Source organism: Mchenga conophoros, linkage group LG7 (genome assembly GCF_057382185.1).
Source record: "Mchenga conophoros isolate Kocher_MC1m ecotype Shallow Benthic linkage group LG7, M_conophoros_male_GT1.1, whole genome shotgun sequence".
Taxonomy (NCBI): Eukaryota; Metazoa; Chordata; class Actinopteri; order Cichliformes; family Cichlidae; genus Mchenga; species Mchenga conophoros.
In genome coordinates, this window is record NC_140532.1 from 4,306,985 (window position 1) to 4,330,973 (window position 23,989).

The 23,989-nt window shown below is 41.4% G+C and overlaps 4 protein-coding genes across 8 annotated transcripts in view; 2 read left to right on the forward strand and 2 right to left on the reverse strand.

The window, feature by feature from the left end:
- Positions 1-339, forward strand: part of LOC146569367 (thromboxane-A synthase-like) — a 24,909-nt gene extending 24,570 nt beyond the window's left edge. Inside the window, exon 15 of the transcript XR_014893285.1 lies at positions 200-339. The gene's annotated coding sequence lies outside the window, so the exon portion shown is untranslated. The remainder of the gene's footprint in view (positions 1-199) is intronic.
- Positions 1-5,019, reverse strand: part of parp12a (poly (ADP-ribose) polymerase family, member 12a) — a 6,327-nt gene extending 1,308 nt beyond the window's left edge. Inside the window, exons 1-10 of the mRNA XM_085281616.1 lie at positions 4,537-5,019; positions 3,407-3,542; positions 3,042-3,306; positions 2,778-2,948; positions 2,465-2,654; positions 2,143-2,317; positions 1,755-1,984; positions 1,549-1,636; positions 1,297-1,427; positions 189-337 (exon numbers count right to left, since the gene is read on the reverse strand). Of these exons, the coding sequence (XP_085137742.1) occupies positions 189-337; positions 1,297-1,427; positions 1,549-1,636; positions 1,755-1,984; positions 2,143-2,317; positions 2,465-2,654; positions 2,778-2,948; positions 3,042-3,306; positions 3,407-3,542; positions 4,537-4,850 (1,849 nt within the window). The 5' untranslated portion in view covers positions 4,851-5,019. The remainder of the gene's footprint in view (positions 1-188; positions 338-1,296; positions 1,428-1,548; positions 1,637-1,754; positions 1,985-2,142; positions 2,318-2,464; positions 2,655-2,777; positions 2,949-3,041; positions 3,307-3,406; positions 3,543-4,536) is intronic.
- A 3,645-nt stretch (positions 5,020-8,664) lies between these two features.
- cfap263 (cilia and flagella associated protein 263) lies at positions 8,665-11,598 on the forward strand. The gene is made up of 9 exons (XM_085281076.1): positions 8,665-8,779; positions 9,117-9,252; positions 9,633-9,794; positions 9,885-10,034; positions 10,355-10,465; positions 10,665-10,763; positions 10,850-10,957; positions 11,029-11,184; positions 11,276-11,598. The coding sequence occupies exons 1-9, from the start codon at positions 8,691-8,693 to the stop codon at positions 11,381-11,383; spliced, it is 1,119 nt and encodes a 372-aa protein (XP_085137202.1). The 5' UTR covers positions 8,665-8,690; the 3' UTR covers positions 11,384-11,598.
- Positions 11,599-12,588: 990 nt separating this feature from the next.
- Positions 12,589-23,989, reverse strand: part of srgap1a (SLIT-ROBO Rho GTPase activating protein 1a) — a 77,194-nt gene continuing 65,793 nt past the window's right edge. For 2 of the 5 annotated variants that reach the window (XM_085281626.1, XM_085281624.1), the window contains exons 19-22: positions 22,035-22,215; positions 20,100-20,237; positions 15,923-16,304; positions 12,589-15,195 (exon numbers count right to left, since the gene is read on the reverse strand). In XM_085281626.1, coding sequence (XP_085137752.1) covers positions 14,788-15,195; positions 15,923-16,304; positions 20,100-20,237; positions 22,035-22,215 — 1,109 coding nt within the window. In that variant the 3' untranslated portion in view covers positions 12,589-14,787. Of the gene's footprint in view, positions 15,196-15,846; positions 16,308-20,099; positions 20,238-22,034; positions 22,216-23,989 lie in introns of all 5 variants that reach the window. The other 3 variants (XM_085281625.1, XM_085281623.1, XM_085281627.1) reach the window with 2 other exon arrangements.

Consider the following 23,989-nt stretch of genomic DNA (forward strand, 5'->3'; position numbering starts at 1 on the left):
CTAAAATAAAAAAAAGTGTTATTGTTAATATAGTTCAAAGAAAAAAATGCTAGTGATTTAGTACTCAAGAGTTTTCTGGTGTTCGTTTTGAGGAAGATGCATTCCTTTTATGGCTTTCCAGTATCAAATTTTAGCTACAATGTGTCCATTATACTACAAAAAGTGATGCAAAGATTTCTTTGCTGTACCTTTGCCATAGGCTGTGCCATGGACCCCACACATCCTCCAGTCAAAGTTTTGCTCACAGATGGCCTCTATCAGAGACTCGTCAGTCCCGTGGAACAAATACATCATTGAGGGGTCTCCTCCGTTCCTCCCCTTCATCTGCTCTTTCTGCCTGAACACAGTGTATGCCATTTAAGTGGAAACATCCTTCTTGCAGAGATTTGTGTGTAAAACCTTTCTGTCTGCATCCAGCTGCTGAATTTAGCATAAAGACTTGATATGAGGGGGAAAGAAAACTAATAACCCCATCAGATAGCTAGTGAAGATTCAGCTATTTCCTGTGCCAGGCCAGAACTTAGTCCAACACCTGCAAAACAGTTTCCTTTTTTTTCTACTTTTTAACAGTAACAAGTTCTGTTGTGTTGCTGCTAAGGTAAACTACACTGTGTAGTAAAGTCTATCCTCTGCCTGTCCGTCAGAGGATAGACTTTAAAGTTCTGATGCTGGCCTATAAAGCTCTGAATGGTTTAGGACCAAAATACATCAATGACCTCCTGACCCAGTATGAACCATCCAGATCCCTCAGGTCATCTGGATCCGGTCTTTTATCAGTTCCCAGAGTCAGAACCAGACACGGAGAAGCTGCATTCAGCTTTTATGCTCCTTATATCTGGAACAAACTCCCAGAAAGCCTCAGATCAGCTGAAACACTCAGTTTATTTAAATCCAGGTTGAAGACTCACCTGTTCTCAGCTGCATTTGAATAAAGCACCAAATCCACACTTTAAGCTTCAATTTCAAAACTTACATTTAACTACTGATTTTATCTACTGTTCTGATTTTATCTGTTTTGATTTTATATACTGTTTTGTTTGTTTGTTTGTTTGTTTGTTAATTAGTTAGTTAGTTTATTTGCTTGTTTTAATCAATTTTAAATCATGCTTTTTATTTGTTCTTGTTTCTAATGTCTCTGTAAAGCACTTTGAATCACCTTGTTGTTGAATTGTGCTATACAAATAAACTTGCCTTGCCTTGCCTTGCCTAGAGTAGATTCACTATTTTATCACCTGGTTCCTCCAAAAGTTCAAATCATTTCTTTAAAAAAGCCAAAAATCTCTGTCAGTAATTTACCACTGGAAGACTCTCCACAGAGACGGGTTCTGGATCCTTTGGATGCTGTTAATTTTTTTCACCGGCATTGTGCTTCTAAATAAAGACTCAATCAGATTGTAATCTGGTGCAGATTGGGAGAGATGTATTAGCTGAAAGACAAGAATAAAGTGCAAATATACAAGTTAACAATAAAAGTAGAAATATGGGTTTAGTGTTTAGTAACACTGAGCACAAGGTTGGGTTTTTGTTTTTTAAATAGAAGAAAGATACCTTGTATCCAAACTCAGGTATGGCATTTTTGTCCCAGTGCGAAGGTACGCTTTCAGCTGTGGAGGAGCTGGAGCTCTTTGATGACGTACTGCAGAGAAGACATGCAGTATTCATTTTGTTGGTAAACTCACTTAAGACAGCAACCAACCAAGACTAGAAATATTTGAATAGCCTGAATCAATGTGCACAAGTGGAAGTCAAAATACCTCTTCAGCTTGTCCTCCACGTCATGAGCAGACACAAAGCGAGGCCTCCTCCTGACATCTCGCTTGGTTTTGAATTTTATATTCTGCTGATACATCGCCTGGTCTCCTGTCGCATCTTTGAAATGGAGAATATATTTCTGTTTGCCAGCACTGAACGGAATCTCTGTATCTCTGTCTTCAAGGTATACATTCTCCAGGGTTTCAGAAGTCACTGATGATTCCTCATCACCCTAAAGAGAACACAAGCAATCCACCAAAGTTTAGATTCCAAACATGCCAGTGATTAAATTACTTGGCATATCTAACTGTAATACATCTGTTCCCTTAGAAAAGTTCTGTCAAGGGTGGCAAGATCTTCATACTCATTGAAAGAATCACAATAAGTCACCTTTCCATATTCCAACCATTTCCCACCATCGTCCTTCCAGTACCAGACCCACTGTGTAGTGAGAATGAAGTGAGGGGGCTTTGAGACAGAGGAGGCAGTGGACAGGCGACGAACTGGAGAGTTTCCATATCTCATGGTCCTGAAGTCCACCGACTTCTCAACAGGGGATGAAGAGCTAAGAGGGATGTAAATTCCATCAAAATTAATGGAAATCTATAGACCTGAGCTCATGTGAATAACAGTAATATGCATTTAATCTTTTAATCTTTTACTGCAGATGCACCACAAACAGTACATCTGTGTGTTCTGTTTCTTCATGTACCTTTGAAGAGACAGAAATCTGAAAAGCCCTAAGCCGGACGAAGGTTGATCCATGCAGCTCGTCTCTTTTGCTGGGTCACAGTATGCCTTTTCAATTTCCTCCATAGTGGGCAAGTCCTTCCAGGTTACACCATCAGTGTCTAAAACCTGCCATCTGTAGGGCAGGTGCCAATGGACACGTGCACACTTGTCTATGAAAAACACACACCAGCATTCATTTATTAGGCAGTGCACATATGGACATAGAGCTATACGTGTTGAGATGTTACTGTATTGTAGATATGAAAGGCAGCTTCCACCATCATGATCATTACCTTTGAACCCGCAATGTCTGCGAATGAAATAAAGGCAGATTTCATTCATGTCAGCATTGCTCGGTGGCTTAGATGGACAAACAGAACTGGTTGGGGATCCAGGATTGCTGTGGGAAGACTGCTGGGAAGACTGCTGAGGCTGCTTAGTTGAGGTTCTTACCTCTGTTAGCACTACAGAAGAGACACATTTATGTTGTGTAGATTACTGGTCTTGCTGATTGACAAAAATCTGTGCAAGACATGTTTTTATAAAATCTGCTTTACCAGTGACACCAGTACCCTGCCTCTCCTGTTGACCCATGATGATACATTTATTTCTGTAGATCTTGTGAAGGTTTTCAATATTCTCACGACTGAATCCTCGGAAGAGCTTCATCGCATGTCCATCGAGGCCATGCTGTCTTTTGCACGAAGAGCCAAATTTGCAGTCACCCTGGAAAAAATGCTGGCAGACATGGAGCTTTGTGCACGAGGTGGTGAATTTACATGAGCCGTGCTGACCGTTGCCCTTGTTGTAATGTGAGCATATCTAAAAAGGAATCATAAAGGAGGATGAAGTTCACATATTTTCAACAGAAGAACAAGACAATCTCCACAATTGCCTCCAAGTGCAAACCGCTAAAACATACCTCAGGAAGCAGATAAGGATCATTCTGCAGTAACAGCTGGAACAGCTGTTTCTCTGTGAAATCATGAAGATTGTACTTCTTCAAAAGCTCTGCATTGTATGGAAATGCCACACTGTGTGGATTCTTACACTTCCCTCTGTAAATGACAACATGCCATCCAATTAAAATATTCTGTTTTACTTATAATATTTTTCAATATTATTGCTTTTGAGTTTAGTGTCTGAGCCAACGTATCTATAAATTTACATAGTCAAAAACCTCATTTAAAGATGTATGCGGTGGTGCTAGTTCAAGTCATTATGCAAATGGCCTGTTTATAAGGTAGGGGACATCTGCATTCAGCTGAGACTAAAGAAGTCACTTGGATGAGTTTAACGTTTCTGCCACTAAAAACGTCGTATCCAGATGAAGGCATGACCTTCAGCGTGAGCAGTAGGCTCTCCATCATTTATTTACATTATGGGTGTTTTGCATTTGGGAAAAAAAATGATCAAAGTCCTGTAATTGAACTGTTAAATTGCTGCCATCTTCTGGTCAAAATGTTGCACTACAATCGTGCAAACATTAGGAAAAAATGGAGTGACCCAAATTCGTAAAATTCATAATGAATGCGGGGGAGCGCAGTCTCCATCAGGCCAAGCTAAAGTCACATTTAACCATTTTGATTACGATGATGTCCACAATGTCTCATGAAATTCAGCTCGGATTTTATGTAAAGTCAAAACATGAGTTCTTATAAGGTCATGGTGCTTATTCCATCATCATTCACTATTTACACTGAGTATTAAAAGCACTTTTCCCTGTGGGGTTTTTATTTACACCTGTGTTCAGACTGAAGATTAATTGCTGTGGGAATGAGATCACTATGAAGCACCAATAAGATGACGATACGTTGCAACCATAGGCGATGACTAATAGCAGGAAAACAAACCTGAATCTGCGATTATTTGCTGGGCTTTAAAGTTTAAACCCACGCAAAGCCCTTTTGCGCTCTGCGTAGCTTGTTGAAAAACCTCATCGTGAATGATTGAGCACCTTTTTGCTCATTTATGGCGGTGATAACTATCACAGAGTCTTTGTTATTATAGGAAAGCTTTCTACAAAAATAAATAAATAAATACGTCGCTTACCCGAACGTGCACTCTCCGCAAACAAAATACTTGCACAGGTGTAAGCCATCGCACTGCGGACACTCTCCAGCTTTTTTCTGACAGAGCCGCAGATTGGTTTTAGCCACTACCAGACTATCCGGGCTGATTATTTTACTTCCCGTTTTTCTTCTTTCTTTAATGGCTATTTTACCATCGTCAAAGAGCACAGCGCGTAGGACCGAATCCGCAACCGTGAATTTCTGTGCGAGCTGATCTTCTAATTTCCCGAATTCCAAACACCCCTGGTTGTCGCACAAGGTCTTGATGATGAATTTAGACAGAGTCGATGTCATTCTGCAATGACATTTGTTCCTTTAGCTAAGAATTCCAAAGCAGCCCAGTTATGGCTCTGACCGAAATCTCCGGCTACGTTCGGTTACTGGGAAATGAAACTGAAACTTAAACATAGGACGGTTTGTGTAATGGTCGCCCTGCCCAGAAGGAAAGTTATCGCTACAAGGTTTTTTAAAAATACAAAAATAAATAGATATTGTCACGAGGGCGAGATTGCGTGGCATATAAAATCAGAAAATAAAGTGAATTTTATCTTAAATTAGTAGTAGTGGACTTTCATGTGGTTGCATTAAATCTAAATCAATCGTAAAAAAGAAATGTAACAAGTGTCACCTGGCAGGAACTTTGACAAGGTAGTGGGTGTGTGAGGTGAGGTGAGCGCCTTTTGTGGGAAGCTCCAGACACAATTAACTCACTCTGGCAGATAGGACAGCAAAAGTCGCAACAAGGAGACCGATGGTAGATATGGTTATTGGTGTGAGTAGGACGGAGCTCAAGAGCAGAATACGACACAAAATGAAGGAAAGGTGGCAAAAGCAATGGGAGGAGGAGAGGAAAGGGCGATGGCTGTACAAGATCCAAAGGAAAGCGGGGGAAATGAGAAGTACAGGACGAAACAGGAGAGAGGAGACGATTATATCTCGACTGAGATTTGGACACACTGGCTTAAATAGCACATTATTTTTAATAGGTAAACACTGTACAGGGGAGTGTGACTGCAGTAGGGAACAGGAAACAATAGAACATGTTTTATTGCATTGTCAGAAGTATGATATGGAAAGGAGACAACTGATCAAAAAGCTGGACGAGTGAAGTTGGACTTGTTTGATTTATTTCGCGTGAGCTTTATAAGTGAAAGTTATCAGGCTGTATTTTGGTTTTTTAGGCAGACTCATTTGTTCGGGAGAATTTGAATATTTTATTATATTATATTTTTATTTATTTATTTATTTATTGTCATTTCGGTCCACACTCCACACTAGTTGGTGGCGGTAATGCACCATTTTGCTGTTTGCCAACCGCCAATAAACCTATACAGAAGAAGAAGATTGGTCGTGTGACCACAAGTTTTAATCAATCAAGTTGTAGATCGACTGCACCTCTGCTGTCCTTTTTTATTCTTTTGGTTGATTTGTAATTTGGTTTTGGCTAGCCCGTCCAGCTGCAAAGGCTGTTATGAATGACTGAGAGTGAGTCTTGTAAAGGCGGACTAACCTCTCTTCTTGTTTTTTCGTTTAATTTGATTGTGCCACTTCCCTTTACAAACCCAGGTTGCAGGTCATGCATAGCGGTGAGACCCGAATTGTTTGCAGTGCATGGCCACAGGTAAATTGCAGTGTCTCTAAAACTGGGTGTACCGGTTTGCAGTGTTATTTGTTAGCACCAGTGACTGCAGGGGTGTCAGACTCCAGGCCTCGAGGGGCGGTGTCCTGCAGGTTTTAGGTATCACCCCGGGTCAGGGTTAGGTTGATTAGTTCATTACCAGGCCTCTGGAGAACTTCAAGACATGTTGAGGAGGTCATTTAGCCATGTAAATCAGCTGTGTCTGATCAAGGACACACCTAAAATCTGCAGGACACTGGCCGTCGAGGCCTGGAGTTCGACACCCCTGCTGTAGAGTCATTGATTCGCACCTTTGGTTTGATGGTCTTATGTGCAGCTGGGATATTAGTAGAACGGGGGTGTCCAACTCCAGTCCTCGAGAGCTATCGTCCTTCAGCTTTTAGACTCATCCTTGTTCCGACACACCTCAATCAAATGAATGGCTTGTTATCAGGCCTTTGCCAGATTTGATGGTAGAGGTAATTCAACCATTTGATTCAACTGTGTTGGAGTGAGGATGCATGTAAAAGCTGCAGGACGGTAGCTCTCGAGGACTGGAGTTGGACACCCCAGTAGTAAAATGTTTTGTAAGTCCTGTCTGGGAATGAATGGGGAAATGTATGTTTAACTCATGGAATAAATAAATTATACATTTCTTTGACATTTTATTCAACACATTAGTGCTCTGTTACACAAACAAAAAATATATATCCTCAAGAAGGCGAGAGCATTTTTTAAACTCTATGTAGCGAGTAAAAGCCACCGAGTAACCGCTAACGACCTCTATACTACTTGTGCAAACTTTCAGGCCCAAAGCTCTTACAGGAACGAGCCCAGAATAAACGGGACAAGAGGGTCAATATCAGTCAGATATGTTAAAATTTATTTTAAAAGAACACAAAGGGTTTGCAAAAGGCCTAAAACATCAAAATGGGAAAGGTCACTAACGACCACAAGATAGTCTTATTGGTGCAACCTGCCAGCAATGCAACTATCACCTGCGGGCTTGCTCTCCCTCGGGGTCCCAGATTCTCGTTGCTTTAAAAGAAACAAATCCACCCCAAATAAATACGAGCCCAACAGAACACTTATCGCATGCTGTTGAGTATTGCAGCATCGACAGCGATCAACTCGAAGGAAAATGACGACGGAGGCAAAAATGTCCTTAATATTTTGGGAACTTTATTCCTCATCAACACGCGGCAAAACTTTTCTCATGGGTGCCATTTTCGTTGTGGTATACTTTTTTTTTCTTAGGGGCGTGATGACGCAGCATCCGTGCTCTTACAATGAAACAGTGCCTCCTTGTGGTGGCAACTAAAATACTGTCTCTGTTAAACCACAGTAACCATAATGCAGTTAAACACTGTACAACATGAGTACACACAATGAATATCTTAACACATGCACTAAGTGTTTTAGTTCAGGCAATAATCGGTGGCACTAAAATCACTCTTAATAAAACGTATTCACTGCAAATCCACACGGAGCACCTCTAAAAGACCTAATTCCCCTAAGGTAAGAGCCTAGCTCAGGGATTGCACATTGCCCGACTAATATTGCACCAGCCCAGTAGAAATAAAAACAAACCCGGCATAAAAAACAGTTTTAAAAGGTGACCCTACTAAAACCAAAAACGCAACAAAAAGGAGAAGGAGGAAAAAACAGTGACAAATTCACATGTGCAGCCTGTCCTCCAGCAGACAACTGTGTTTGCTGCACACCTGGCTTGTCTTCTAAAATCTCTACTCGAACCTCTGCTGTAGAGGTTTAAAACAACCGTTTGTGTAGAAGACAATTAAAACTTCTCAGGCTCTTCACCTACTCATACAACCATTGTTCACAGCCCTCGTCAGTGCAAATGACAGAAGAAGAGCACCTGCTGCCCGTGTTGCCAACTCCTCAGTAAGGAAAATCGCTATTGGCTGTCCTAAAAGTCGCTAAATGACGTCATCGCCTAATTTGCATAATTGGTCATGCTAATCTAATTGTAACCTATGTTGTTGGAGAGAGAAATAACATCGTGGAAGAGACATAAAGTGAGTAAAAAACGTCCTAAATGCATTTAGAGTTTCTTTAGAACTACAAATTAAATTTCTTTTAGCAATTATTGTTTTTTTTTAATGTCACAATTCCAACCCTGCTCCTTTACCCGGGCTTGGACCGGCAAAAGTGACCCGAAATAGGCGCTCTGGTGGAGTTACTTCGTGTATGTGTGTTTATAAGTAGTTTTAAACCTTGTGATCCACAAAACAGCATAAGAGTAAAAGAAGAACTGACTGCGTTATAGCACCCGCTGCTTGTTGAGAGTAAAAGCGATACGAGCTTTCACGTCTTTTTTTAGCGACTTTTTTTTTTAGAAAAAAAGTCTGCTCTCTTGGGTCCCCTGGGTCCTAAAGCCTTCACTATTACATCCATTTCTCTCATTGCAAAACTTGCTGAGTAAAACGTTTCCAGAAGTGCGTGAATGCAACACTAGGCCATAGAAACCAGAGGTTCAGTGTACCTTAGCAACCATGGAGGACGAGCTTTCCTTGATCGAGGAAAATGACGAGGTCACGCAAGAACAGAAGGAACTCATTTACAAACGGATCGAAGAACTAAAGTAATGACAGTTCATATTTATTAAACTAAAAATAACTGCGTCCTATCGGCTGTAACCCTACAACTGACTTTATTTAACTTATTCCGTATAACCCACCAAAGTTACTTGCTAATGCTCTGCTAATGGTCTGTAATTTCAGTTAAATGTTACTAAAATACAACTTTTCGTCTATTAACCATTAGCTAGAAAGGTTTAGGGTGAGCTGTTCCACCCTCTACATAATGTTTTTTCTAATTAATTTTTCTTAAAGTAAGCAGTTACTTCTCCGAGCATTTTTAAGTGATTTTTAAAAAAAATTATTTATTTTGCCTGCTTTTCTTATTCATTCTTCCCCGAGGCATTCCAATGCAGCCCTCCTGGCAGAGAATGACATGTTTGAAAGCTTCATTTGCCGCCTGGATCCACAAGACCTGCTATCCCAGGCTGGGGGAGAAGGTGCCGGGGCAACACGAAGCTTGAAGCTGGGGGCTGGGGTAAGTACCATAAAGGTTTATTAAATAACCTTGAATGCAAATCCTTACTTGCTATTATAGGTCTCTTCCTAAAAGTAAAGACTGCAGATTAATGCTTCACACTCAACATATATCTACACACAGCACACTTTATTTGTCAGAACTTGTGAATTAGATAGACAGTGAAGGACAAAGTCCTTTTTATGGCTGTCCCAGCTGCAGTGTAATGTTTTTATAGTTTTAGGTAATGTCAATTTATTTACTGTTTGAGACAGGCCAAAATAAAGCAGATCTTATTGCATCAACTCTTTCCAGCCAATAAATGTTTGACTGAAAACATTTGCATTCTCTTTCTTGAACAAAACATCATAGGATACTATTTTGAGTTTTTGTGCCTTCAGGGCGTTGGATGGAGGCGAAAGTCCAGGTCCAACATATCGGACCGTTTTCAGCCGCTCACTTTAGAACAAAAACTGTGCGTAGCACAGAGAGAAGTAAGAGAAACACAACAGGACCGGGAGAAACTCAAACTGAAATCTGAAAAAAACAAGGACAACTACAAGGTTACAACACACACATGCAAAAAATAAAACACAATATATAGAAACACTGACTCAGGTACATTTATTCATGAAACATATTTGTCTTTTCAGGCCTCTATGAAGGAAGCAGAATTACGTCTGGCTGATGTCAGGAAGGCCAAGAACGATTTTGAGCGTAGACTGGTCAAACCTACAAAGGACAACACGCTAGAAATGAAAGAGCCAGAGAAGGTGCTCCAGTACATTGAAGACAAGTTAAAGGTAACAAAACTTGTCTTTTTAACAAAACAGTGACATCAACATGTGCACAGCAGTTTTTGAATAGATTGTTCCAGGTTAGAGGTATGCACATTTCCAAAGGCCAGAGACTTTTTACCCTTTTAAAGTCATATTATTAATTTTACCCAAGTATTTTATATAAAGTCAATAAAATTACTAAGATTATTAAGATGGGTTAGCTTCTAAAGATTGAAGCAAGCAGCGTAAAGAACTTTTTTTCACCCTTGTTAGTTATCCGCTTTCTTCAGTCCTGTTTATAACCTCCCTTTCACCTCATTTGTTCTGTTCAAACGTATGTACAGGTCACCCAGCTGGAGACCTTAAATGTAAAGAATCAGGCACTAAAGCTCCACGAGAAGAAGCTCCTGCAACAGCTGCAGCAGAAAAAAGAGATGGGGAAAGCTGAGTATGAGGTAGAGAATGAAAGCAAATGTGTTGCTGTCAAGAGATTGTGTAGGTTGTAGGTTAGACTGTTACACGAGAGGACAGAAAATCAATGTACAGTCTGCTTTCTGCTGCCAAAGTTTGTCAGTGTCTTACATGTTTGTAACCATTTATATACTTGCTCATTTTGCTAGTGTGTAAATGCAAAGTTCTGTGTATTGCATCTAGGAATTTTTTCAGGAGTATGACGAGCCAAGACCCGACAAAAACCTGGATGAACTTCAGATCAACAGTTTGAAGGTTCAGCGTGTTCTCAGCTCACACAAGGTAACTCGCTGGAAATTTGTCAGATGGTGTTCTTGGCGTTATTTCCAGTATAACTTTCAGCTTATCTGTCATATCTGTGTGAGCAGGAAAAGCTGCAGAGTGTGACATTGATGTCGGCAGAGCTGAGCAATGACATCGCCAAAGTGAGGCAGATGCTGGCAAAAATAGAGGAGGAGTTAGAGCATGCTGAGAAGGTTTGTCGAAATTAGTAAAGCTTCAAGAATCTAAAACCCCCAATTTTAATACCTGATCTTTCTCTCCTCAGGAGCATTCAGCGGCTGAAGCCCTTAACCACAAACTCAGACGGCAGCTCAGAGATTATCAGGCTCCTGATATCACTGAGTACATGCATGTCAAAGACAAATACAAGAAGCTTAAGCAGAGCATTCACACTTGGGAGAGAAAGGTTGGGATTGCTGAGGTAAAATGTTATTTTTATTTAGTCTCTCCTCAATAACAATAAAACTGTTGTGCTATAGTATTAAAAACAACACAATCTCTGTTTTAACTAGATGGCCTTCAAGACCCACACTAAAGTGTGGAACAAACAGGTTGGAACTAGCTCCGGGGAACACCAAATCCCAATAAAACTCCCACACATAGCAGCACATAACATGTAGAAAAAAGAAGTTTCCCAAATGACTGATTTGATGACAACAAGAAAACTTTCCATCAATCGTTCTGCGTCTGCTTTGTTTATTATTGTTTGCAATCTTTTAATGCTTTTTGTTAAATGTAAAAACAATGGCTTTCATCCTCATCATATCTGTGTCCCTGAGAGTTACTTATTCAAAATTATGATTGACATTAAAAATTTCCTTTCTTTATTTATGCAAATGTGACTCATTCATTTAAGATTGACAGCCGTTATTGACACAAAAGGGAAACTCGTTCTGTAATGCAGTGTGGTGCCGAGGACCATCTGCAGCTGTGTTAAAAGGCACAGTGACAGGAGAATGAACTGATCATGTCACGGCAGGAAGAAACAGGAACTTCTGGAATAAACAAAGGCAACTCCACACATCAGGGCCCTGCTCTGACCGGTGTTCACAACAAGGACTCGGGACTTTGCTGTGAGGAAATGTGCTAACTACTTAGTTTGTGTGGCCTTTCTGCCTTTTGTTGTGCTCTCACAAGTTTCTGTACTCTCATCTTATTCGGACCATCTATTGCTCAGAAGGTAGTGCAGGTCGTTTACTAGCTGCAAGATTAGAGGTTTGATCCCTGGCTCTTGTACTCTGCACATTGAAGTAACCTTTTGCAAGATGCTGTTGTCCCAATGCATCTAACAGAGTGTGAATGTTAGACAGTGTGCGTAGGTTTAGAAAAAAGCACTTTTATGAATGTATGCGAGATTGGGTGAATGAGGCTTATAGTAAAAATGCATTTTGAGTGTGCAATTAAAGTAGAAAAGTGCTTTGTAAGCATCGATCTATTTACCAATCATCTACTCTTTTTGACTGTTGCAAATCTGAATGACTACAATCTTGAAACTGTACTTTTCTGCTATCCAAACAGAACAAAGAATAGACACACTGGCTGAGAAAGAGGCTCTGTGGGAAACATGACACTAAGCTGGTCCTTGTCCCCATACAGTGAAGGCAATGAGTCTGTTTTCTAATTTAATGAAAGCTTTCACAATTTTTTATTATTCTTGACAAAACCAGTGTATGTTATTCTTTGCAAAACTGGTAATTTTACTGTTCTGGCTCAAACGTCTTTTAGGGGCACTAAAACTTCATCTACACAAGTGTAGTCAATCTATTTAATAAATTGCAGTCAAAGTTCCTCAATAAAACAAACAAAAACAAAAACACACACAAGGTCAACAAACTATTTCCTTTATTAGAAAGAAATCCTTGAATGAACTCTAAACGTTATGATATTACATGCCATATATACAGTTATATACATAAAAGTGCAATGTCACATTGAGTAAGCTGTTTATTTATGATCAATTCTGCCATATAACTGTTTGGAAAATGGCATAATTTCTTATACACTTCATCATCCTGCACTGCATTTTCTCAAAAACACGGCATCTAATATGCGACCGGGCAGAGTGTCTGAAGTTCCTCTAAAACATTTCCAAAGGCACTTTCACAGAATACAGATGTACATAACACCACAGAGTAGCTTAAAGCCTACAGACGGCATAACTTGAGTCCTACTGTTGCTGATGTTACATAGTGACAAAAACACATTTTTTATATACACAACTGGCTTCACACTATAGGTGGGACACCTGTATCTCTGGATATTTATTCCACATCATATCTTCTAAGTGATTTCTACCCAGAAACACAACAAATATAACAAAAAGAAGATTACAAAAATAATGAAAGTTAGTAATTCAGAAATTAATTAACCTTTAATTATTTATACATATAATATTTGTCAAGTCAAAGATAGTGTAAACCTGCTGTTAGAGAGCATTGCTTATGCACTGCAACCTAACTACCAAACTCTTTTCTATATGTAACTATGCTAGCCAAACACTCCAATGACATGCACCCGGCTCTGTTATTTCTACAGCACAGAGGTTAAAAAAACAAAAACAAATGGAGACATACAGGGGTGCAGCCACAAAACTGGAAGTCTGGCACATACAATTTTATGAGGCTATTGCATTTTGAAATCATTATATAGGAGCTGACTGACCCACGTAGCCCATTTCTTTCCATGCACTTCTAAGTATCATCCACACAAATCGGTAAATGCGCGAAAAGAGCTTCAATGTCAGTCTGAGAGCAGTATGCAAACATTATTGACATTCTTTCCCAAATATAAAACAGACTAGAGGACTCAAAGCAAGCTGCTGTTTTCAAACACCTTTGCAAAGAGAAGCACAGGAAGCAGGGGGAACGTATTAGGAGGCTTTTACAACTAACAGTCATCAGGTCCATGGCTACTGGCAGCACAACCACAGGGCGCCACCTTGAGTCTGAACATGAAGGATCAGTATCCGTGCTTTGACTTATAAACTCATGTCTTTGGGTAAATAAAGCCAAACAAGGCATAAAAGGAAGCTATGGCATGTAGTCCACGCAGTGTAACAACATATTTTTCATCATCATTTTCTCCCTAAAGGTTACACAGATGCAAAAGCAAACACATATCAGGCGCATTTCTTCCCACAACCTAAGGTAACGTTGCAGGAATTTATGAACGCATCAAAATGTTCAGACGTAAAAGTCATAAAGCAATAGTGGTTTTATCCAATCATCATCTGTCATTCCAGGCAATATGCTTAAATAAATCTGAGTGAAGCCAGCACAGAGGTGATCTTTGTACTTAACGAAACACAACAGACGGCATGCTTTGCTGAAGAAAGCTGCAGTTTACATGCGAGTGGAAAAAAGCATACTGGTGTCAGTACTACTCATTTATTAACAGAGTACCGTTAATAAATAATCTGTAAAGGGCTCTTTTGGCTCCTTAAAACTCTTTCTGCCCAGCAAGTCACAGCACCTTTTCTATTAATGAACATCTGATGTATGATCTATGTACTGGTTCGCAACACCTCCGAAGGCCATTCTAGATAAAAGGGAAAGAAAAATCTAATCTGTGGTCACGACAGCTCTCACCACAGGTTCAAGAACTGCATGCACCACATGTTGTTCAGAGTTACAGTTCATTATCATCTGTAAACTAAACTAATGTGTACATTTTCTAAAACTTTCCGGAAGCCTTTGTGATTTGTTGTTTTTAAAATCTTTTTTTTTAAAGATATCTGTTATTTAATATTAATATTACCTAAACATATTAACACAAATCTGAGACAACAGACAAATCTGTCTTCACTACAACTCCTACATCAATAACTCAGATCTAATCCTTTTTAAATTCTTGTTTTCAGATTCAAACCATCAAAAAGAAATGTCTCCAATCCAGGGCCAAGTATTTTACACACTCTTAGATATTACTTGTACTCTCTCTGAGAACTGTAAACACTGGTTTCACAGTCTCTTGGGAACTAGATTGAGAGTTTTTGATTTACATTCTCCGATTCCTGCCCTGGAGGTTACATGGTGCAGGACTTATCCAGAGGGTCCTGAGAAGAATTAGCAGGAGGCTGAGGGGCCTGATTTGATTTTGGTAAGACCATGGGCTTGGGCCTCAAAGCGGGGGGTTTGAGCTGCACCCCCATGCGTGGTGCTACCACGGGCTTGAACGTGCTCACAGAATCATTGGAGGAGCTGGTGCTGCGGCGGGTGGGCGGCTCAGTGTTGGCAGTTGACCGCAGCATGACGGCGTGGATGGGGCTGAGGGACTCGCTGGAGCTGGCCGGCGTCGGACCTCCGCCGCTGCTGCCGGAGGTCTGCCGCTGCTCCAGGGTGTCCAACACCACGTCGGGGGCGTGCTTGGCTGAGCTCTGCCGCTCCAGCTCTCGCAGCTCATTCAGAGCAGTGTTCATAGTTTCCTCTATGTCCTGCAGGAGAGGAGAAAATGTGCGTGAGAGAGGATGATAATGACATAGGCAAGACACGAGCAGGAGGGTTAAGATGAAAAAAAGAGAGAAAAAACAAGAAGGCAAGATTGGATGGAGAAATTAAGAGTGAAAAAGACCAGAAACATGCAAAAACATGGAGAACACAGACACAATATAAAAGAAGACCACAAGGAGAGATTTTTTAAGAAAACACCAAGCATGCAGTATACATGCAAAGTTAGTAGACAATATTACTTAATACTGGCTCTTCTCCCTCACCATGTTAATGGCTCTGGATTGCAAATGAGATGCAGAGATGACATGTTCATCTTAGCATGCTCCCAGTAGGCAGACCGACAGCCCAGCACAGTTTAAGGTGCTCTCTGTAACCCTCTGCTTTCTAAACGACAGCCTATAAAAGACTATGGCTCCACTATTATATAATCTTATATGACAGAAGCCATATTAGAATGATGACAAAATTCAAGACTTTGGAATATTTGGCATTTTCCAAAAAATTCAGAATTTATAGGAATATTGTGTGTAGGAGTATACTGTGATCCCTGCCGTCTGCCTGTGAAGCTAGTCTTTTGCGTTTCTTTAGCACAGGGACTAGGTTGCAGCCAGAGGAAGCAGAAGACTGGGACTGACTATGTTTTTACAGGGCAGGGCAGGGCTTTGATGGTGGAGGGAGCTGCGGTCGGGTCGCCGCTCGTCCCGCGCTGACCTGTGCGATGGTCTCCGGATCCAAGGGCTTGCCGCCGTGGTGGTGGTGGTGGTGGTGATGGGCATCGGTAAAGCCTGTGTACTGGCCCGAGGACGTGGAACGTCGAATCGGTGGGCTCTCCATCTTCTTCAGGGACTCGTGACGACTGATATTCGTCAGACTGCTGTGGCCAGCGCGGCGCCGTCGCTCAGGGCTGTCTATGGCAACGTGATTGCGACTTCGCAGCATGTCCCGTGGGCTGAAGTGGCCTAGAACTGGTGAACCCATCTCTGGAGTCCCGCCATGTCCACTATGACTCTGCTGGGAGGTATGCACCATGCAGTGGACATCACTGGGACGGGCAGGTGGCCGTCGAGACGGTGGATCTGATCTTTTCCTGTGTCTGCTGCAATATAAGTGCAGGAAAGAGGAAACAATAGGCAAGCATTAAAAAAAAAGCAGTTTTCCTCACCACTACTTCATCACATTAGCTGTGATTTATTAGTAGTTTAAAGCTTCTAAAAACAGAATTAGATGGGGCATATTAGCTTTTTGAGGGAATCCTTGATGTCAAGCATCGGTTAAGGTTATTCTGGAGAGCAGGTAGAATGGATCTGTCGTTCATCAGAGGATCAAAACAGACTCCTCCAGGGGACGCTGAAGCTGCCTTATCACAGTTAAAACACGGAGACGGAGCTGAGTATGAATGCACTTCTATCACACATAAATCCCTTTACATTAACAGACTGCTCCACGCCAACATCAGTTTCACTGAAGCATTTGTGTTACTCCATAAAAGACCAGTAAAGGAGCGCATCCTCCTTTGTATTGCTCCAACAGGTTCAGCTCTGTTGTGGTTGTCATACTTACGCAGAGTCGAGGGCTGTAACGATTAATCAAAGCAGCTCATCACTTACAGTCAAGCAGCGCAGTGTCTAATTTTATTATCACTTGCTTTTTGAGTTGGTGTTACATTTATGGAAATAGTGACAACTTAAAAGATTCAATTAGTAATACAGCATCTGGATTCTAATGCAGGTCAGGTCAGTTATTAGAGTTAATCATCTTCAGTAATAACTCTTCCTCGGTTGTTTCTCCGAAACAAACGGCTTCAAGTAGAGAGTTTACATCAGCCCTATGAACGAGCTCTCAGACATTATCATTAACATTTCCAGGCAGTTTTATTACTGTGATAAAGAAAAAGCAGTAATGAGGATGGACGAGAAGGTGGTGAATATTTTGGTGAATATAATGTGAGCTCTACCTGCAATGCCAGAGTATCAGGTAAATCCAAACAGACCTTTGATTATGTAACACTCTGAAACCCACACACATCTGAATGTAAATTTATAAATTCATGCGCATAATAAAAACATATGACTGCACCAATGGCTGCTGTTGAAAGCTCACACACTAAATAATAGAGATCCAGTGGTGGAGTGGTGCAGACACGGTGTCTGGTGAGGAAACAACATTTTTTTTTTCCCTTGACTGCACTGACATTTCTTGAATAGCAAAACAACTGCAGCACCTGCTTATAAACTGCAGGTGGAGCAGTCAGCATGTATGTCCTTAATCTTCCTCTGGGACAGCATGTACTACAACAGGCACCGCAACTTACTCTGCAAGCTGTCACCGCATTGACAGCTCACCCTTTGCTTATTATGGCTTCGACTAATAATGTAACAGAAATCACAAGACGCTGTACGTGCCCCTCTTCATTAACACAGAAAAACAGGCCGAGTGAAGGAATTGTTCTGGTCACATCAACATGCTTCTTCTCCACTAAAAGAGGCTCTAACACAGCTGTCTTGTTTACTAATGCTTACTGTGATTACCATAGAAGTCTGTCTGGTGAGCGTGTTATTGACTGAGACCACCAAGAGGGGAAAATATCCAAAGAAAAAAATATCCAGTGGTATAAATGATTCAAAACTTGCTGTTTGAATGGAAAAGTAGATAGTGAGCAGGGGGAGGGTGGAGGGTAGAAGAAAGAGGAGAGAGGAGGTGGGGATCACCTGGGAGCCAATGACAGGAAGAGTGTGACAGATTCTAGTTTAAGGACTTTGAGGACGCTTATTAAGGCTGATGTTAAAAGGATGATTCATTCAGATATGTTCAGCTGCATACCAATACCTGCAGTGGTGTAAATATTGCCTCTAGCATGAATCATCAACATTTCAACAGTGAAGTAGAGGGAGTGAGTATGGCTCTGAATAAAATAGCATGTGTTTGGCCAAAACCCAGTAAGAGATATTTCAAGGTCGCTTATCCTCCACCAATGAAAAGAGAAGCAGGAGACAAAATACTGGCACTAACCAGCAGAGAGACTGCCAAAAAGACTGAGGTGTGATTGGATTTGTGTGTCTACACAGTGTGTGTGTGTGTGTGTGCGCCAATCCTCCATGTGCATGACTGAAATAGTTGTTTAATACTCATACTTTCTGACGGGAACTGTCTGGTAACTTGGGACAAAACAATGTGGCTGATGCTTGCAATTAGACAAAGAGCTGAGTTTAGGAAACACAATGTCAGAGGAAGGCAGCACACTCAGGAGTTACTGTTACTGCTGCCGTAAAACTAATGGTCTCCAACTGCCCTGTTTTACGTAAAATGGAAACATTATGAATAATTTGCAGTGATTTAACAGGGTAAAAGTCAAATTTGCAGTAAACTAATTACAGTGAAACAAGGGTGTCAAACATAAGGCCTGGGCCCAGAATTGGCCCAGCAAAGACTCCAATCTGGCCCGCTGGATTACTTTGGAAAATGTGAAGGAGAACAAGAATTTTGGACTTTTTAATTTAATTTTCATAAGTTTTACAGCTTTTCCTACTGATAAAAACCTGCCCCATGGCTATTAATGCCACAACAAAGACTTTAAGCCCATAGAGTCTAGGGCTGCCACAAACGATTATTTTGATAGTCGACTAGTCACCGATTATTTTTGCCATTAGTCATCAGATCATCATCCATTGGACATAAAACTACAGCTTATTGCACCAGCAGCATCTGCTCTTATATAACTATCATTAGCTTACAGCTTTAAGCGTTTAAAGTATGTGCTAACTAAAAATAAAGACAAGATGATAGTTTGTTAAATTTTAATGACATTTGCAGATTGTTTCGGTGAAGTTTAATAAACTCCTTGCTATCTAAAATATAACAGGACACCGGAGTATATTCTCGAGCATCTCACACTTCTGATAATCAGCTGTCTGCTTGACGTTTATTCAGCTGTGTAAAAACTATAACTTTAATCTCAGACAAACCGATTTACTCAGGAACAAATAAAATACTAAAAAAAGCCAAACAATAACATTGTTAAGTTATCTAAGTGACTCATATATCATGTTTAACCTGAGTAGCGAAAGACGGCGGTGGGTTTCAAAACGATTTGCTGGGAGTCCGGTGTTCTCACGGCTCTAACGAGCCTTGCCCCCGGCTAGCTATCAAGCTAGTGGGTAACAGACGTCTCCGAAAACGTCGGAGCGCTTTTGAAAATATGTGGTGTCTTGATAAACTGAGCAGATATTTGAGGTTTACACAGCTACATTCTCGCCTGAAAATATGTTAAACGTTTATTTTGTGACCCAGAAAGAATAATAAGAGTAATATTAAAACTAACTAGCTGCCGCCATTGTTGACAACTGAGCTGGGCCGCGCTATGAATTCTGGGACACAGCTTCTTCTTCTTCTTCGGGGTTTAACGGCAGCTGGTTCCTTGTACATGCAGTGCTGCCATCTTCTGTTTCAGTTCGTTATTACACTCTTAAATCCTGCTACTTATTCCTGCGTCTTTTGTGATCTTACAAAGCTTCAAACGACGCGTCGACTATTAAATCAGTCGTCGACGATTCTGATAGTCGACGTAATCGTGACTAGTCGACTAATCGTGGCAGCCCTAAAAGAGTTGTGCTGACAGATTCCTTTCTCTTGAAATAACTGTTAATTTTGCGTCCCACATAAGACCAAAGTGGGCTGGATTTGGATGTAAAACAAATTTTGACATCACTCTTTAAAAACGTGGGAAGAGCGTCTATGATCCAAATTAAAAATTTTAAAGGTTTTTTTTTTGATATTCAGAACTGCAAAATCTCTGTGGTCCCTAATTAAGGTATTTGACAGAAATTGTGTAAAAAACCAAACAAACAAAAAAGCATCAACAGCTAGCACTGTTTTACAGCAGTATACCCACCTGGTGATGAAGGCTTCAGAGATCCTGGTGTCATTGGGTGAACCGATGTCTTTTCCTGAGCATTTATCCTCCCCAGCATGGCCACTGCTGGCCTCGCTGTCAGCCTTCTGACTCAGAGTGTCTGAGAAGTTGTCATCTCTGGGACACAGAGACAGTGTGACATTGAGACATGAAAAGAGCAAGAAGTGATAGACAAACCCACAGTAGAAAAAAAAAAAAGGGACAAATCAGCAAATCAGTCAATCTTTTATATTTGTTCAGTTCTTCAGTATCAGTATTTTCCATCCGTTTCCTGAGAGTCAGCATGTGTCACCCCCACCCCCACCCCACAAGGTCTACGGAGTCAGATGAGTCATAGTCCCGAACCTCTCAGCATTCTGGTGATGCGCTGTGTCGGCGACACGCACAAACACTCACACACAAACCAGCTGCATGAGTTTCAGTGAGCTGTGTCACTGGATACTCGGTACAGTTGGTGCCTGTCAGGTGGCAGTAATCAGACCTACTGAGCTGCACTGTTGCCTCTGATGGCATCATCAAACACAGTCACTTATTTAGCAAATCCACATGAACGCACAGGGTCACAGCACAGACGAGCACTTCTCCAAAGCAGAGGCAGCTACCAACAAAAATTACAAACGAATTTTCACAGTCAAACGTTGACAGGTGACATCTTGTGCCAAAGTACTTTAGGAAACATCTCCCTGTATATGTTATTTTTTTACAGGACGAGTGAAGATTGCAATCTTGTGCGCTCTTACTTTCCTCTGCCTGCTCACTTTAAGTAGAGACCAGGACGTTACTTCCTTGGGAACAACGTGTACAGCTGTAAATTTCTGTGCTCTTTCATTAACTAAGATGACACCCCATCAGCAGTGCTCCCTCCTAGTGAATTATTGATAGGGGTCCTTTGACGGGACAACAGCAGCAGGGGAAGGAGGAAAACAGAAAGAGCGTGAAGGCATTCCAAATGACTGTTTTGCCAGCCAGCTACTAAGTGATTGGAGTGATTCTGTTCCAGTCCTAACGAGACAGTGACTTCAGTCCATTAGGCACCAACAGTCGCTATGGCAGAGTGCATGCTTGTTAGTGCTGAGAGCACGAGACGGTGACAGAAGGCTTGGTTAAGGACCCTGGAGATGCAGAAAGCTCCACAGCTGAGCAGGGATGACAGTGGAGGACAAGACAAATGAGCCTGAAGGTCCCCTGTGCGCGACCCTATAGTAACCTGACGGCCTAGCAGCCTTTTTGTGGAGCAAAGTCAACAAGGACAAGTGTGTTGTTTAACCCACAGGGATATTTTGCTAAGGACTTTAGCTCTCAGACTCTAAGTGGATCCGGCACTAGTTAAGCAGCCTTTGGTATAATAATTAAGCGAGGAGAGGTCAGAAACTACTCGTTCATCTTCCAACTAAAGAATTCCATTTTAATTGTATAATTAAAAATATATAAAAATTACATTTTTATATACATTCAATCTATAAATGAATGTATTACTTTCAGTGGTTCTTTATAAACACCTTCTGTTAGAGCATTTTTCAGGGTTTGAGGACTCTGTCAGCTGTGGAACGAGTAAATGTTTTCCCTCATCTTAGGTTTAGTTCAAAAGATGCTGGCATCATATTTACTGAACAGATAGGAAACAGTATAAATCTTCCTGTCCAGCCTCAGCTCAGATAAGCTCTAGCCCAACCCCCACACCCCTGAACTGGATAAGCAGTTAAGAAAATGGATGTATGAATGTTCCCATCCATCTCTTGGGAAGAAAGTACATAACATATATTATGAACATCTGATTATTCCTTTACAACTGCCTACAGTTTGAGGTTAGCTAGAGGTAAACTGACTAGTCAGTATTCACTGTGCATGATGCACATCTTTTGTTTGTGCTCAATACAGAAGATATTTATTGCTCTATATTTGTAGGACACTCACATGTCTTGGACTACAATGTACTGGTGTGGCACCAGGCCATCAATCCCATTGTGCCTCCCCTCCCACCAGTCTTCAGATGCCCGTTGATACAGCAGCAGGGAGGCGCCCTTCTTGAAAGACAACTCTCGAGAAGAGCGCCCGACGTAGTCAAACTTGGCAATGGCTTCAATAGGCTCACCCTCTGTCAAGAGAAAGGATTAGTCAGGTTAAGTACATGTCAGATATGGCAAAGTCATCAAGTACAGATGGTTGTTATTTCATGTGCAGACATTTCTAACAACTGATTAAAGTGCTGTAGACTTGGGAAATAAAAATCTAATTTTGGAAACAAATGCACTTACAAATACAGGCTGGCTACAATTCAAGGGAGTCTAACACCGACATGTTTGTACACGTGAATATGCAGTTGATGCAAGTGCACATGGAGTGCAAGTAAGCTAAGCCAGCTGATTCCCCCGCCCTCAGTTCCAGTCAATAGTAACCCAGCTTTACAACAGCAGGCCAGAGCCACTATGGGCCCTGAGGAGCTTTAGCAGGACATGTATAGAAGCTTTTGAGAGGAGATCTATGCGACTCAGGGGCATGTGAGTCACAGCATGGATCATCAGACTGGGGTGATTACTGCTCAATAATTGTACAAATAGAGCTCTGGATCACTGACAACAGAATGTGAAACATACCGTGAAAAGTTACTGCGTAAAACACCAGCCAGTGGTCGACTGAACAATTATTATTACAGTTTATTTTAATTTACTTGTACACATTTAACTACTTGTGTTCCCCGAATACAATCTGAAGAGAACAACATCTAGAGTTGACTTTACTTTTCAAAAAAGGCACAGTCTCCAAGCCAATATGTATGCACTACAGCAACACGAGGCTAAAAATAGCTTCTTTATTCCTCCCTCGCTCCTACCTCTGCTTTCCTGCCAGCTCACTTTCTCGCTTCAAGTCAGACAGGGGGTCCCTGGACAGACGTAACACAGGCTCTATATATACGCTGGTAGGAAGGCAACAGAGTAAATGTCTGAAACCTGTCTCAGCTGTGACAACTCATCGTGATATACTGCATCTTTCTCAGGAGTGGGAGATTAATTTCAAGATGAGAATCCCGTGTGCTAAAGAAAATATAGGCTTGATTGTGGAAAGACTTGTGGGCTCTGCATTTCTTCCAGTGTCCTATTTTATCTCATGTATTCTCGTTCAGTTTCATCCCACCTTTAACTTGCTACTGTCTTTGCTTCACTGGGTTGTCAGTTTTTGCCGTGGCTCCGATGAAATGTGACAAGCAGGAATTTACAGTTTGAATTAATCGGACTGCACTACAGTGGACGAGGCTGTTAATAAAGCAGACGGCACAGTCGTCGGTGCAGGGGAATTCTCTTCCTTCCTCTACTTTCTTCATCCCTTTCAGTCACGTCAATAAGCTGATCCTGCGATCTGTCAATGTGTACCCAAGGCACACGCGTGTGAGCGCTGCAGGGACGTGACTGAAGCTGGAAGCAGCAGGCAGGATTCCCTTTGTCATGTCGTGCAATTATAACTGAAAATCTTTCAGAACCAACTGAACTCGGTTGCACACGTACATGTACGCACCCTCCCACACTGAGACTGGAGCTAAAGAAATGCTGAACCATGAGAGTTGGAGGCATGTGGTCCAAGAGATAGAAACTGTCAGATGTCTTGCACACGCCAGTGGAGCGCGGTTGGTGTGGATGTTGCTTACACCAGTGTTCCCACAGAGAAATGGGGCAGCAGAAGCCTGGTTTGATATGTTTTTAGGATCAATGGCACTAAAGGAGGCTTCTTTTCCCCCACTGCACATCATCATGATGTTAATAATCGCACGCTCTTGCTGTTACAAAACAAACAGCAGACACTGCGGCAAACATGGGAAAAAAAGAAAAGAAACATGGCTCCTAATAGGAAAACTGACTACGCTCTGCAAAGTATAA